The sequence below is a fragment of the Hibiscus syriacus genome, unplaced genomic scaffold, assembly GCF_006381635.1.
Source record: "Hibiscus syriacus cultivar Baekdansim isolate YM2019G1 unplaced genomic scaffold, ASM638163v2 tig00112071_pilon, whole genome shotgun sequence".
In the NCBI taxonomy this organism is placed as follows: Eukaryota; Viridiplantae; Streptophyta; class Magnoliopsida; order Malvales; family Malvaceae; genus Hibiscus; species Hibiscus syriacus.
The window spans coordinates 133,970-150,913 of NW_024063248.1; the positions used below are offsets into that span (position 1 = coordinate 133,970).

Genomic DNA, 16,944 nt, shown 5'->3' on the forward strand with positions numbered 1-16,944 from the left:
AAAAAATTAAAAATGAAACAATGAAATTTACACTAAATTTATCAAATCGCTTACCAGACCACTCAAATTCTTTCTTCCTTCGATCGAACTCCCCCGAAAATGCTCTATTTCTCTCTGCCTCACACTTCTCCCCTCATATTTCACCCAAAATCCAACTCCCCCTATTTTATAGCATTTACCGGTGCTCCATTATTGGTCTAATAATGGCACCATTATTAGACCCGCTCCCCCACGCCATGTAACACCTTTGATTCAGAGTCAAGGCTGCCATCCAAATAAAGTTGAAGACGCTGTATTTTCTCGAAGTCTTTGCATGGACTAAAGAAGTCAGATAAACTTGGAGTCTTTCTATTTTACTTGTAGATGCTATGTAAGTTTAGAGTCTTCGTGGTTAACTTGAAGACACTAAATAAACTTGAAGTCTTTAACTCGGTACTATAGATTTTACCTCAAATGATGAAATAATCTCGAAAATTGATTATTTGGGGAAATAAATAATCGAGGTTGCCTTATTTGGGCCATTTTGCCCAATACAAATACATGTCTGAACCTAAAAAGAAATTAGTAAAAATAATAGTAAAAAGAAAACAGCGGTCTCCACAGCCGCCTATTTATTAGGAGCTATATATTTTTTCCTCAAAGAAATTCCGTCTCCACAATTCACTCTGAGATTCCTCCATATATAGAGAGGGTTGTAAGATCACAAAAGCTGCACTGAGGGCGTTCGATCTCAACTTTTTTGATGAAATGGCTGAAAAAATTATTTAATAAAGGTAGAAGAAGGGAAAGCGGCCGGCGACGGACAGCCGTCGATCGGCCCTGCTTATCGCAGTATTTTTGCCAAGGATGGATTCCCTGCTCCGATTCCTGAAATGGAAAGTTGCTGGGACATTTTCCGGTTAGTTTTTTTAGACTTTAAGCCTCTTGCTTGCCTGCTAAGAAAAATAATGAAACTGCGAGAGAAGGTTTGACTTTGATTTTGATTTTAGATGACTTTCGAATTGTTTGCTAATTTTTTTTAGTCTCTTTTTTTTTCTTTTGAAGTTCAGTAAAAATTTTAGTTTGTTTTCTTATTTATTTTGATATCGCGCCGGAGCGGCGATGAGATCGAGGAACGTCCTTTTAAGGATCGTATGAGAATTATTTTAAGATCGAAGCGCCTAATATATGAAACTTTTGAATTTTAACTCTCACAGAAGTGTGAATGAAGATGTTGATATTTCCATGCTTCTAATTGACAGATCGGTGGTTTTTATTCAGCTCAGTGTGAAACTGTAAAAAATACTGTTTAAAAGTAGTAATTATTTCAATGTTGATGCTTATGTGAAGCGGAGATTAAAACTTTGCTTATTTACGATTTAGCGTAGTAATGGATGCGGGCTGATTGAACTTGTTCACTAACTGCAAGACAACTACATATTATGCTACGGTAAAGAGTAATTTTCGATCGAGGATAATGATTCCCATTTCATCCTCTATTTGCAGTATGTCAGTTGAAAAATATCCTAACAACCCTATGCTTGGTCGCTGGCAGATTGTGGATGGGAAAGTATGGTTGCTGCTGCAGACTTTTTTCCTTTTTCTTTCTGAGTTTATTGTTATTTTTGCTTTCTGTTCTAGTGCTTCCTTTGACTTTTACCTCATGTCTAAATTGCTGCTTTTACTGCAGGCTGGAAAATATGTGTGGCAAACTTACAAAGAAGTTTATGACATTGTAATAAAAGTCGGGAATTCCCTCCGAAGTTTTGGTGTTGAGGAAGTAATGCTCTTACTTTTTTGCTTTTTACTTATAAAGTTATTTGTCAATATTTTATAACAATAAAAAAATATTTCTGGGATCGATATTCAGACCACAGTTGATGTGTGTTTTAAAATTTTTAAGCTTTTTATTCATTGTTACAGGGACAAAAATGTGGTATTTATGGTGCCAATTGCCCAGAGTGGATAATAAGCATGGAGGTATGGTCGAGTAGACGGTGTCTTGGACGTCACTATAACTTATTTCTGTTTAGCATATGTTTTTAAACGAAAATGCTTGTTGCTCAAAATGTTTACTAATGCTGCAACATTGATACGGGCCTGCAATGCTCATGGACTCTGTTGTGTTCCTTTATATGACACTCTAGGTATTTCTTGAGAACCAATAAAAGCATGCTTTCAAGTTTTTCTAATTCACTACTTTTCAGTTTTCATGGACAAGAATCTTGGGTATTATGGAGGGTTCTTCTTTTTTGGATATCATAATAGTCTGTTGTTTAGAACATCTTTAAACTCTTTAACTTATTTGCCCATTTTAATGCGTTTGCTAATGTTTATGAATGTTTAATTCGATCCTTTGTTGTATATTTATAGGTGCTGGTGCTGTGGAGTTTATCATATGCCATGCAGAAGTTTCTATTGCTTTTGTAGAGGAAAAGAAGATTAATGAGGTATGCTTATTTACACCTATATTTGAAATCCTAGTATTGCTGTGGCAACAATTTTAGAAGATCTTTCTAGATCTTTGCAAAAATAAGTTTCTACATGATAGATCCACTGTTTTTTATCATCAGCATTCGCTTCTATGCATGCTGCTCAGTTTTCCATAGTTGGTTTTGATTTGGGAATCTGTGATTCCACAGATTTTTTTTGGTTTCTCATGTAAGGTTTTTCTTTTCCCTTTCAGCTGTTGAAAACATTTCCAGCCTCAAGAGAATACTTAAAATGTAAGTCATCTTATTTTATTTATCTGTAAACTACATTCAGAAACTTGGAAAATGGCTGCTAAAGTTTATATTCCGTTTTCATTTTGGTGACATGTTTCACCGTTTGATTGGTCTAATGGTTAGATGAAAATAAAAGAATGGTGTTAGAGCTGGGATTCAAACCCAAGTAACCACTGCACCAACTTGAGCAATTTATTTACTTGTTGACAATATTTATATTTTAGGTTGAAACTGAAACCGAAAAATTTTAGGCTAAGCTAGAGCTCAAGTACTTGAAACACTACTAAATCATGAAATTGAAAATATTAAGTGGAATTTTTTTCCGGAAGACCTGGGTGACCAAAATAAAAAAATTTGATAGTTGAATGGCCAACCATGTAATTTTCCCTTATTTATTTTTGGTTTAGGGTGGAGGCAGGGATTTTTTTTGTATGTAGTTCGTTACAAATAATTTATGTTCGCTTATGTTTGCTATGCAGCCATTGTTAGCTTTGGGAAAGTAACGCCTGAGCAGAAGGCAGAAGCTGAGAAGCATGACTTGGCAATATATTCTTGGGAGGAATTTTTGCAGTTGGTAGGCTATTTGCTCCTCTTGAATGTATCACTAAAAAAATTTATTCAGCTGAACTTGTGTTTATAACAGCAGATTGCTATCCTGTTAGTTACGAGTTCAGATAAAGGTGAATAGCTGTAAAAACCAGGTTTTGCAGTGCTTAATATGAGCTAAGAATTCCTTACTTTTCCATGATTGGGTCTATGTTTTTCGTCCTTAGGCTCTGGGAGTAATGTGTTGTACATTAGTGAACTGTAGATTAGCAAAAGCAATGACCCGCCCGCTCGATAATTTTAGCATGTTGACTTTGTAAATATATGAGTTGACATTTTCCATGTATTCATTGTGATTGAGCATTCTCAAGCGACTGTTATGTAGATAGTTGCATGACCATGTCTCATGCATTTTATTATAATTGTTTCTTATTTTTATTTAATGTTTATTAACCATTACTGGATCTGGATTTTAGCTTATAAGTTACTGTTGATTCTGATTTAAGTTCTGATGCCTGTTTCTTGCAGGGAGAAATTAAAACATTTGATCTTCCTGTGAAGAAGAAAACTGATATCTGCACAATAATGTATACTAGTGGAACAACCGGCGACCCAAAGGGAGTCCTGATTTCAAATGAAAGTATCGTTACTCTTATAGCAGGAGTGAAACGCCTGCTAGGGAGTGTAAACGAACAGGTGATCTTTTCATTTGATTTTTTGATTCGAATACAAATCATTTCACCAGTCACTTTGTTTGACCTGTGTTGTCCTTTTCCCCTCCAAATTTTGTCATGGTTTTTCTCTTCATTGCTTTATCTCTAATTTTTTTTCTTTCTTGTGAAATTTACAGTTGACTACGACGGATGTATATATTTCTTATCTTCCTCTAGCGCATATCTTTGACCGTGTGATCGAGGAAGCATTTATTTCACATGGTGCTTCAATAGGATTTTGGCGTGGGGTAAGCATGATTAGTTGGTACCGTTTCAATAAGAATTTATTCAAATTAGCAAGTGCTTATTTGTTTCATCTTCAGGACGTGAAACTGTTGGTCGAAGATATTGGGGAGTTAAAGCCAAGTATCTTCTGTGCTGTTCCTCGTGTGTTAGATAGGATCTATTCAGGTAAACTTTCTTACATTCTTGAATATTCTGAGAAGATTGGTTTCTACCATTTTTCTTATAACGTCTAAAAGTATTCGAGGGGTCTTTTTAACCTGGCTTAGGCAATGTCATTTTTGGGTTGTTTTTCAAGGTTACATTAGGCAACCTGGAATACATACTAGCTGGAAAACTTAATTTTTTTTCTTTTAGTATTTATTTAAAAAAATGATATAAGCTAGATTGATTCACTTTTACATCAAACATAATAAATTTATATTCAGTTTTCTTTTGAAAGACTTCAGTGCATTTTCAGCTTTCAGACTGTCATAAACTTCTTACAATATCAGGTTTAATACAGAAAGTTTCTGGGGGCGGCTTATTGAAAAAGAAGATGTTTGATTTGGCATTCTCATAGTAAGTTACTTTCACATATTCAGTTTCTTAGGAGAAGTGGTTCATTTTATCTGCTAACCGGCAATAAATATTGATTGCAAATAGGGTTAAATTCTTTTATTAGTTTCACCATGCATACTCACCAGTACACAGAACAAAGGATATTAGGGCCCAGGGAAGACTAATCAGTTTTCTCATTCGGTTCAGTTAAAAAAATAAATAAATGACCAACCTAATCGAGTCAACTTAACATGTGTCACTTCAGTGTGTTAACCGACTTTTACTGTTTTCCGGGCTTTTGTTTCCACAATGCATTATTGCTTGTGGAAAACTTTGATTAAAGTTTTCTTAAAAGTTTAATGTTCCATTAAATGTTTAATCAAAAGCATTTTATTCTTATTTCTCCAGTTAACTGTTATCTGCAAATAACAGAAATTGCTATAAAGATTACGACTGCAAATCTTAAAGAATATAACAATTGGAGACTTGCTGGTCTGGGTGGAAATTGCTGGTAGAATTTACGTTCAGTTCTTAGAACTGTTTTGTACTTAAAATAAATGGGTGCGTGTAAAAAAATTTCAAGTTTAATTTAAATTTGAGTTGCGTTAAAATAAATTGGAATTGGGCTATTGGACTGGCTTTTTATGGTGAATGTAATAGGGTTAAATTATATATATAAATGAAAATAATATATTTTAATGTCAGCCCGATTTGGTTATGAATTTCATTGGTTGCTAATCAATCTACCTAACAATCCAAAACCAATAAATTGAATGTGTCAGTTAAGTTGGTTTTTGTGCTCTGACTTTTGCTCACCTCTATTTGGAAGTTTTCTCTCCTTGCATAACTAACGAGCTACAGGGACGAGACCATCTTTGTCCTGGCGACAAAACTTGAATTGTATCAAATACCTATGGGATTATGAGCTTTTGAATCGGTTGTGGTCCAATTGCATTCTGTGCTTGTGTTTCTTGTTACTGTGTTTAGCAGAGTTGCTTGATATGGAATACATTTAGCTTTGATCATACTAATTTCCGACATCTATGCCAACACCTACAGCAAATACTATAACATGAAGAAGGGCTGCAAACATGGAGAAGCATCTCCAATTTGTGATTGTCTTCAGTAAGGTGATGAATGTCTTCATTGGTGAATAAAATGATCAAGGCTCCTTTCATATTGGCCAAAGCTAATTAAAACACATTTACACAGATTCTGTTGACTACTAATCTCATGCTGAGTTGTAATTTTTCTCAGGTAAAGCAAGGATTGGGAGGGAATGTGCGGCTTATTCTATCCGGTGCGGCACCTCTTTCTGCTCATGTAGAAGAGTTCCTGCGAGTTGTGGCATGTTGTCATGTTCTTCAGGGATATGGTATAGTTGAAGTCGGCCTTTGTTCTTGTGATAAATTTCCTTTTCCTTTACCAGCTGTGCACACTTGCTGCAACATGAACAATTTATCAATATTATATCGACCTGAATGTAGGTTTGACGGAGAGTTGCGGGGGGAGTTTCGTCTCTTTACCTAATGAATTATCAATGCTTGGTACCATGGGGCCTCCAGTACCAAATGTAGATGTACGCCTGGAATCTGTTCCCGACATGATTTATGATGCCCTTTCTGGCACACCGCGAGGGGAAGTTTGTATCAGGGGAAAAACATTATTCTCAGGATACCACAAACGTGAAGACCTCACCACTGAAGTATTGGTCGATGGGTGGCTCCACACAGGTCTTTTAGTTGGTCTCTTTTGACATCCTTTTTTCTTTGTGCATTAGGGGATATTGGTGAGTGGCAACCAGACGGAAGCATGAAAATTATTGATCGGAAGAAGAATATTTTTAAGCTTTCACAAGGAGAATATGTTGCGGTTGAGAACCTGGAGAATATATATGATCAAGTGTCGGCCATTGATTCAGTATGTTTCTTGTGTTCTCTCTATTACATTACCACGCATGCTGTTGGAGTTAAATGTAAAATGGATTTTCATTTATTGTCTTCATCGATTTCAGATATGGATTTATGGAAACAGCTTTGAGTCGTCCCTCGTGGCAGTTGTGAACCCGAATAAGGAAGCACTCGAAAGCTGGGCTGCTGGCAATAAAGTAAGTGGTGACTTTGAGTCCATTTGCCAAAACCCCAAGGCCAAAGAGTTAATACTCGGGGAGCTCGCAAAGACTGGCAAAGACAAAAAGGTTTGTTATTAATGGTTTTCACCCCTTTTTACAAAGAGGAAAATAGAAATTCGAAATTTACACTTAATGCTATAATCTTTGCGCAGCTGAAAGGTTTCGAGTTTGTAAAAGCTGTTCATCTCGACCCGACACCCTTTGACATGGAACGTGACCTTCTCACTCCAACATTTAAGAAGAAGAGGCCTCAACTGCTTAAATATTATCAGGTTAGCTTTTTCCCCCTTGCACTTTTGTGTTTAGTTGGGTTTCTTTTAACTTTCTCTTACTGTCTCGGTTTTCTTTTGCGTGCTTGTGTACGTGCATGCATGCAAGAGTACGTGCTGGATCACTGATTAAAAACGTTTGGGTGCAGAGTGTTATTGACGACATGTACAAGAATGCAAACCAGCCAAAAGCTTGAGAAAATGGTTATGGAGTTGTAAACGTTTGGTTCTGTGATTTTATTAGATCATATGGATTTAAGCCTTTTTATATTCTTTTGTTAGTTTCGACTGTACATGTTGATGTTGGAAACTTGTTTATCTAAAACCAATTTTCCTTTCATACAACTCCTGTTTAATGACCAAAATATCCAAATTTTGTAAGTTCCTCTTGCAAATTTAGGCTTACGGTTTCTTAAGCATTATAAAATGCCTTATTCGAGCTTCATTTGGAGAGATCGTGAGGTTTTGGGTAGAGTAGTACGTCTATAGAGTTTATATGCGTTATCATGGTTAATAAAAATTATAAACAGATATTACTTCCTAATCAGGATGGCTATTAAGTCATTTCACGTGTAATTAAACTTTAATAATAATTAATAATTGAAGTAATAAAAAAATAATCAATCTACTATCATGACTATTCTTGGTAATGGGATTCTAACCTAATTCAAAGGCTAATTTTGCTGTGTAGTTCCCTTTTCAATTAACATGAGTAACACGCACATCTTATTCCTAATAGCATTTTAAGTTGGAGATCAAGCTAATAGTTTCATTTTTCGTCTCTTAAATATCGGATGGTAATTTAACTCGAAACTGACAGGTTCTGACTCAATCTGATTAGATAAGGTCAGATTATTTTTAAAAAATTCGAACTTGGGTTGGGCCAGGTCGAATTTTTAAGGGGTGAGGTCGGATCGAGTTGAGTGGAGAGTGAAAAAACTTCGATCCATCTGATCTGGGGATAATAATGTAATTTCTCTAAAAAAATATTATTATTTTAATTAAGATTTTATTTTATACCGGATCGTGTTTATACTCTAAAATTTCAAGTCGGATCAGAGTCGAGTGGAAGATATATATATATTTTTAGATAGAATCAAGTCGGATGGATATATATTGCCGGGTCAGGTCAGGTCAGATTCATATGGAGGATGCATATTTTCGGGTCAGATCGGTTTGAACAAAAACCCAACCCTAACTCCACCGTTGCCAGCCCTGGTTAAATCACCTCAAAGATGCCTAATTCTCTCGCAAAAATTAACCCATCATAAGCTGCCCATAGTTATGATTTTAGAATCGAACATATGCCAATATTCTGATTAGTTGGTTAAAGGTACATGCACATGAGGTAAACTTAGAATATAAAAACTAACAAATAAAAGTTATTTCTATATAGATAAAATTATATTCATAATAAATTTAGAATTTAAAACTATAAGTAATATCCATCGATTTTATTTTTCCAATAAAATAACATCCAAAGAAAATATTTTAAAAGAAAATAATAGAGATTGGTAACATATATAAATTAGAGGTGAGTTTTAAAAATATTTCAGTAAGGGTTTTTCTAAAAGAAAATATCAATATAATATGAAAATATTACGTTTTTTTAGTTTATTATTATTACAAATTTGCTGGCTAAATCTCAAGATTGATATGCTTAATTTAGAATATTACATTACCAATTATAAAACTGGGACTGATATACTGTAATTAATTTTAGATATTGCATCACCTATTATAGGATTTTTATATTTGTATATACATAAAAGGTTGATGAATATAAGACATACGAAGGCATTCTATTTTTGGTATTCTACTTGGTATCAGATGATTCATAGTTAAATTATTTCTGATGAATTCTTTTCCGGGTTTGTTGGGTGAACGAGATTACAACCTTTTTCGGAGGATTGATTTTGGAGACTTCTATTTCAACATTGCCAACTCATGAAGGTTTATCAACCATTGATTCGAAAATAATTTGAAGGATAAACACACATATTAACTACACAATATCTACTTCAATTGAGGTGGGATAGATATAAGTTTAGTGAGTAAGAAGTAGGTGTGAATGTAAAAAGTCATTCTCAGTGGGTAGGTGATGAGTTTGAGACCTTAACCGTTCCGTATCCGTCCGCTCGTATCTACCAACCCATTAACTACCCACCATATAAATTTTGAACCATTATGAATTTATATATAATTTAATAGATTGTTCTATAAATCTTAAGATTTTATAGGACATAATTTGTAATTTAATCAAATGCTCAGAGTATGAGATGAGTAATGTGTATCTAGTTAGGTAATGTATGTAAAGCTAGATTTGAAAATATACATGCATAGACAGACGTGGATTTAAAGATTTTACCCATCATAGATAGTAGGTAAATGATGAATACGAAAATATTAAATGGGTATAGAGATAAAATAGAAATTATCCACACCCGCTCCCCGTTGCCATCCTTAATTATATATGACTCTGCCATTGTTCACGGTGCACCAATTTTTTAGAGCCCAACGTTTTGCCATCGAAATCCAAGCGCGTAAGCCGACGTGCCACCACAAGCTTTCATCGATTCTCTAAACGTAAGGACGTGAGAGATCGTTGGAGGCTCTTCTGGTGCTATTTTCTTCCTCCAATGTCAACTTCTAACTTGGACCACACCCCTTTTGTGATTGTCGCTTGCTTTCTGTTCAATTTTGGCGTGCGTTTTTCTTTTTGGCAGTATTCACTAAAATTTTCACAACCCATCTCTGGTAATCTATTTACATTTTTTAGGACGTATGGCGGATAAAAAATTGGTATATATACAAATATATTTACAAATAGCACTAATGGGTAATCATTTGACTAATGATCCACCTACAGACGATCTTAGACTGCCTTGGATGAGAGAATATATATATTCAAATTCATAATTCTATTACACTGAGGTGTTGGGTTTCGTTATGAAGGATGACAAACTAATTGATGATCTATTTGTAATTTGGGTTAATATCCAAACTACCAATTTTAATCTAAAATGTAACTAAACTTTTAATTTTTTTTAAAAATCATATCTAACATTTGGTTTTTGTTTCATTTTAGTACCCACTATTAAAAACTTAACATATTTAGTGCTTAAAACTATCAATTTATGTCCATTTTAGTACCTAAAACTTTCAATTTTTTAAAAACTTAATGCTAAGTTTTTAACAAGGGACTAAAATGAACCAAAAATTAAACATTAGATATGATTTTAAAAAATTTGAAAGTTTAGATATTAAAACGAACAAAATTGATAGTTTAAATACTAAACACATAATTCAACCTTGTAATTTTTATATTCTAGTAAAAAACATTTGTCTCCTATCTAGTAAAAAGGTAAAAACACAGAGCTTACATGTCTCACTTAGCTTTATTTTTTACCTCTAAACAAAGTAGTTGTCAATGGAATTAGTCCATTTGATATTATTGTAAATTGGGTGTGACTGTGCCCGTCTTATGTGGTTATTTAAGGGATAAATGTGAAAACTGTAGTGCAAGTAACTCCTCTCTCCTATATTTCAATCTTTGATCTAATATTTAAGAGGAAAAAAAACACAGAAAAAAAGGACAATTAGATTATAAAGGAGACTATATTTGATGCTAAAAGAATACAATTGTGAACGTCTACTTACCTACGAGATACTCGGGCATGGGCGATTTTTCCTGCTTTTTGTTCTATCGAGAAATCTTTGAGAATTGTTGGGATGAGGATGGGATACTGGAAATTATTTGCTGCTCTGCTGAAAGGTTCTGGATAACTTCGTGTCATATCTCAACTTGAGGATGTTTCTTTAAGAATAGTGAGAGAGCATCTTCAGTTAAAAGCCAACAACCCATCAGGTCTAGTAATCTCAGTATTTTTGGCTAAATGCATCCAGGCCACTAGTTGTTAACACAGCATCACGGACCTGAAGTGTGGTCAACTTTGGGAGAGATGATAGGAGATGCAAAGTGGCGTCCGTAAGGGACGCACATCTGAGAGATAAGTGACTCAGTTCTTTGCAACTTGATAAAGGTTACAAATCCGGATCCTAACTTGTGTATGCTCCAAGTTCAAGCTCTCCAAATAATTAAGATTTTGAAGTGTTGTTAGCGTGCTATCCTTATGTGACTCGGTGCCCGGCTGGAGAATGGAACCTGCAAATTGCAAAATAAATGTTAAAAACTAAACGAGCATGCCAAGGGTTAATAATTCAGTTTCAGTACACAAATGAAGAACAATGGCTACCATAATATTCATGATTAATCCAAGTAACAACTTAAAGTTTGCGGTGAAGAAACCAAACCTTTAATGTTTGTGTTGCTTAGATCAACAACCTTAAGTGATAGCATCAAGCCAATATAAGACAAGGCAACATCATCAATAGATGTTTGAGAAAAAAATAAAATTTCAAGTTCGAGAACATGTCCAGCTAAAATCCCAATCCCTAGAGAGCTGACCTTTGTTCTGCTTAGATTTAGATTTTTCAGACCGGCTCCAATGCATACAATCATTTCAACAGAATCATCCCCCAAAGGTACTAGAGCTGAGATCCAAATGTTCTAGCTTTTTCATATCAGCTAAAAAGCCAAACTGGTTAAGGGAAGATTTGGATACGTTTAAATAGGATAAGGATCTTGTTTTGATATGTAAAAAGGCCTCAGCCTCACTCGTGAAAGTCACTCCAGAAAACTCAAGCTTCAAGAAAGGAGATTTATCACCAACACCTTCAAGGATAGAATCAATTGCACAATTACTCATGTTCAGACATTCGAGAGATGACTGATTCGGAAAGCTTGTAACATTGGTCCAAGCAAGATTGAGAAAGCTTAGCTTGGGGAAGCTTTGAAGGACGAAAGCCCCTTTGTTAGATATTTTACTCCCCCGTAGATCAAGGTATTGTATCTTTTTCAATACCTAAAACAAAACAGCCACCACATATCATTTTACCTGGAAATGAAAACTAACTAATAGATCTTAAAATCAATCATTTAAAAGGGTACAGCCAAACTTAGACTAAAATAACAATCTATTGTAATTGAAATATAACTAAGCTCGTCTACTTCTTAGAAATGATTTTAACTGCAAGGAAACTTCACTAACACAATATAACAACTGAGACATCCAAGTTCTCATCTAAATAAAGTATCAACAAAGTTTTCAGAGTCCAGCAAAACTCAAGAGGCATGGATCATCAGTAATTTCAGTAATGATAACAAAGTTTTTGTCTTTATTAGACTTGGATGGTTTGCCTGTCGCAGATACTGCATTGAATTCTTTGTTGATACTTTATTTAGATGAGAACTTTGTTGGACTCTGAAAACTTTGTTATCATTAGCTGAAGAATGATAATATATATCAGTAAAAAATAGTGGATTATTTCATTCTTCAGCTAATGATAACAAAAATTTCAGAGTCCAACAAAGTTCTCATCTAAATAAAGTATCAACAAAGAATTCAATGCAGTATCTGCGACAGGCAAACCATCCAAGTCTAATAAAGACAAAAACACCGCTAATGGTTATGTTTTTTGCGGCGTTTCTTTCATAGATGCCGCTAAAGATAATGACTTTTAGCGGCATTGTTAGGAAATGCGACTATATATATTGTCCTATTGTGGCGTTTGAAAAGAACCACCACTAAATGTTGTGATATATAGTTGTTTTTTTTTCAAAAAAACGCAACTAAAGGTCAAGACATATAGCGGCGTTTGTTATAGTAAATGCCGCTATTGACAACTTTATAGTGGTGTTTTTAGTCATAAACGTCGCAAATTATCTAAAACTTTAGTGGCATTTTTTTTGTAAAACGCCAGTATTGATTATGTATTTAGCGGCGTTTTTTATACAAACGCCGCTAATTAACACATAATTTGCAACCATTAATATTCGCTCTTATGTTACCCAAAATTACATTTTCAACCTGTACCATTATCCAACAAACATGACATCTATAACACAAAATTTAATTCCATAACAACCAACTTAAAATCCATTATAGTAAATCAAAGTTTACATTAACATAATATGTAATGCAGTTCAACATTGTTAAGTAGAATGAACAAAACATATAATAGAAATAAGACCTAAGATGGTGGACTATGAGGTTGAGTTTTTCGTATCATCTTCATCATAGCTTCTAGTCGATTTTCAAATTCTTGACATATTTGTTGATATGATGTTTCTCTCTCTGCTTCCCTCGCTTCATTTTTGGCTTTCATGTTAGCTATTTTTTGATCCATTTTAGCTAATTGTTGTTTATTAAACGAATAACTTCTAATTGGGAAGAATGAGACTGTGATGACATGTACTGAGATGAACTAGATCCAAAATATTTGGTGGGAGAACGAATTATCCTTGATAGTGAACCCGACCATATCTTTTAGGACCCAAAACGTCATTAATAACTTGATTTTTGATGTCATCCACATTAGCAAGACCAAGACTTGAAGCCGTAGCTTCATACTCCGCCGTTTTATCCCTCAATTTTTCCTAATAATAAAGTAAGTAATTATTTCAAATAAGAATGTCATACTACATATATAAATAAAACATAATTCAAATCCTCTGTCCAATAAATGTACCATAATATCTACAGCTTCAGCAGTCATAGGAGTGCCATCCTTTTTTGTATGTGTCATGTCAAAGAGTTTGATTCATCCAACTTTAGAACCAGATGTATTTTCCTACAATATACCATAATATAATTAATTTTCGTTAGTATGTAAATGGGAATACAACTCACTATGTGAATAATCTATAATACCTCATCATTAGTTATACAAGCAAAGCTCTTCAATCATGTCGTGCGAGTAAACTTTTGTTGTTGCCTGCTAGCAACACCAACATGCTCTTGGTCCTACAATTTCAAACAACCACTTATATAGTCAATATTATAATTCGTTAAAATTATTATTGAAAAATACATCATACCTGTCCTTTCTGTGAGCTCTAAAATCTGACTGTATCTTCCCATTAATACATGAGCATTCCAGGTGGGACAATTTGTAGCTTCTCTTCAAGGCTGAGATCATTCTTGAAGTATTTATTTTTTTAATGAAATCTTGTGGTCTCTCCATCTCTTCCCTAACTCTTGCTTCAAATAATGTCAGACCTCTAAATAAAATTTATCCTACACATAAAATAAGTGTTCAAAGTAAGTATAAATTACTATTGAATTGTTATAGATTATCTATTATAATGACATTATTACCTTAACAAAATCCAAAGACTGATTTTTTTACTATTAGGCATTTCACGCCATGACTCATAATTGATCGGTAAAAGATTAGCATTACATGAAACTATGCCTAAGTAACAGGATAGATGACGTGCTTCTGGGCTAATAGGTTGACCGACATCGTTTCTTGAAACTTTGACACGGTGCCTAGGAGGAAGTTAGTATAATTCCTTCAACGTTGTACGTCCTCTAGTCTTGCATGTTCCATCATTTTCAACTACATAAGAAATTATTAAATGTAAACTTTCAAAATGAACAAACAATTAAATAAAGTGTCGAACATTACCTTAAATTTCTACAGCTTATTCAACAGTAATAAGAACTTCCGAAGAGTCAACAACATTCGATTTCTCATTATTTGTTTGTTCATATTCTTGAGAAGCTCGAACAATTCGCAAATCACTTATTTTTCTCCTCGACATGGTATTTGTAATAAACAAACAACATCTTTAGTAAGAAAATGGTTTAATTAATGAATATATTGAAGAACAACATGTTAAAAGTTATAATATTATAAATAAATAAAGATATAAAATCTTACGACATTCTTATGTCATATCAGTTGTCATAAATATTTTTATCAACGTCCTCCCGAACCCATTGAAATCGTGTAGTATTAGTGATAGTTTTATCTAAGTTTCGTGTTACAAAAGGTAAAGATTCTAATCTTGTTTCAATGTGATCTCTACTTCCATCCCCGATGTCTATCACGTCTTTGGGGGTATTACGGAGCACAACATACCACCCGTGACAGTAAAAAACTTGTTTCACTTGAGAAGAAAATACATATGGCTCCTCCATCAATCGTTGACCTATGTGAATTAATCGAGAGAAATTCACCATTGTAAAACGAATTTATCTTTTTTTATGCCTCGAGTAATGTTTACATCAACCCAGTCACATCAAAACAACACAACCTTTCATTTTCCATAATAATCTAACTCAATAATGTACGTAATAATTTCATAATAATCTACATCTCCCTCCAAAGGATGATTGTCCCTGACACTAGCATAACTTGTAGTTGAAGAAGTAACTACTACTCCACAATTTTGTTTCCTCCTTAATCTTTCCTGAGATTTCGTGTGGAACCTGAACCCATTAATGAGGAAGGCATTATATCTTTTAACAATTCTATTCGGACCTTGAGAAACCAATTAACATCTTCACTAACTTCTCTCCCACTCCAAACCTATTACACATGAATGATGAATTAATTTGCATTGATGTCGATATAAAAAACAATACTTATATACTATTGGTAGTAAATCTTGCATTAATATGTGATAATCATGTGACTTTAAAGAATAAAGTCTTCGATATTTAACACTGACACATCGATATATATTTGATGCATACCCATATGGAACCTTTATATCCTTCAACACTGTGTAAAACACTTATTTTTCTTTCTTCAAAAGAGAAACAATAGAAGGCGACAAGAAATATTTTCCATTAGGATGTAATTACGGATGAAGATCATGTCGAATTCCCATGTCGACTAAGTTAAGTCGACTCTTTAGATTATCTTTAGATTTTTGTCGACATTGAGAATGGCCCTGATAATATTCTCACAAACATTCTTCTCAATATGCATTACATCAAGATTATGTCTCAAAATGTGATCCTTCCAATAAGGCAACTCTAAGAATATACTCTCTTTTTCCACATGTCTACCTCATTTGGATCATCCCCTTAATCAAACTCATCATCACTCTGTTGGTCAACACCCACTTCTTTATTCACCTGCTTTCCATTTTTCTTTGATCGTGTATTCGGTGGTTGATTAATCTTTCCATAAGTAAAATTGATATGTTTCAACATTGAGAATATATCATACCTGATTGTTTGGTCAGGAGCTTTTCGAAACTCTTCAGTATAATCAAACATATTCTTTTGACTTCTAAATATATGATTATCAGCTAACCACCGATGATATCCCATATAAGAGAACTTCTTTCCATTAAACAACCACTTCAAACTTGTACGTGCAACACAACAAGGACAAGCATAACGACCTTTGGTACTCCAACCAGATAAATTGCATACACAGGAAAATCATTAATTATCCATAATAAAGTCGTGCGTAAATTAAAGTTCTCCTTATTCAACACATCATATGTTTCGACACCTTCCCATAACTTTTTCAACTCTTTAATAAGTGGCTGCATATAAATATCAATATCATTTTCGGGACCTTTCTCGCCAGGAATTATCATGGATAAGATAAAAGATGATTGTTTCATGCAAATCAACGGAGGTAAATTGTATGAAACAAATATAATAGGCCAAGTACTATACAAAGTACTCATGATTTTGAAAGGATTAAACCCATCATTACAAGACCGAGCCTGACATTTCGAGGATCTCTCGCAAAACTTGGATATTTGTTGTCAAATGACTTCCAAGCTAAAGAATCTGCAGGATACCGTAATAATCCGTCATCGGTTTTTCCATCATGATGCCACCTCATAGACTTAGTAGTCTTCGAGGACATAAATAGTCTTTGTAGCCTAGGTATGAGAGGAAAATATCGCAAAATATTTACCA

General features: G+C 34.1%; 1 protein-coding gene and 1 pseudogene across 1 annotated transcript; one reads left to right on the forward strand and one right to left on the reverse strand.

Moving 5' to 3' along the window:
• Positions 1 to 761: 761 nt before the first annotated feature.
• On the forward strand, positions 762 to 7,430 carry LOC120174364 (long chain acyl-CoA synthetase 4-like; the record flags this gene model as incomplete). The annotated part of the gene is made up of 19 exons (XM_039181245.1): positions 762 to 898; positions 1,486 to 1,549; positions 1,670 to 1,759; positions 1,903 to 1,959; positions 2,078 to 2,126; positions 2,353 to 2,429; positions 2,666 to 2,705; positions 3,185 to 3,279; positions 3,780 to 3,947; positions 4,102 to 4,212; positions 4,288 to 4,375; positions 4,702 to 4,768; positions 5,807 to 5,872; positions 5,989 to 6,122; positions 6,235 to 6,480; positions 6,528 to 6,667; positions 6,762 to 6,944; positions 7,031 to 7,150; positions 7,297 to 7,430. Coding segments are annotated over 19 exons (1,980 nt in total), but the record flags the coding sequence as incomplete, so codon positions are not given.
• Positions 7,431 to 10,571: 3,141 nt separating this feature from the next.
• LOC120174366 lies at positions 10,572 to 12,066 on the reverse strand (annotated as a pseudogene).
• Between the last annotated feature and the right edge of the window lie 4,878 nt (positions 12,067 to 16,944).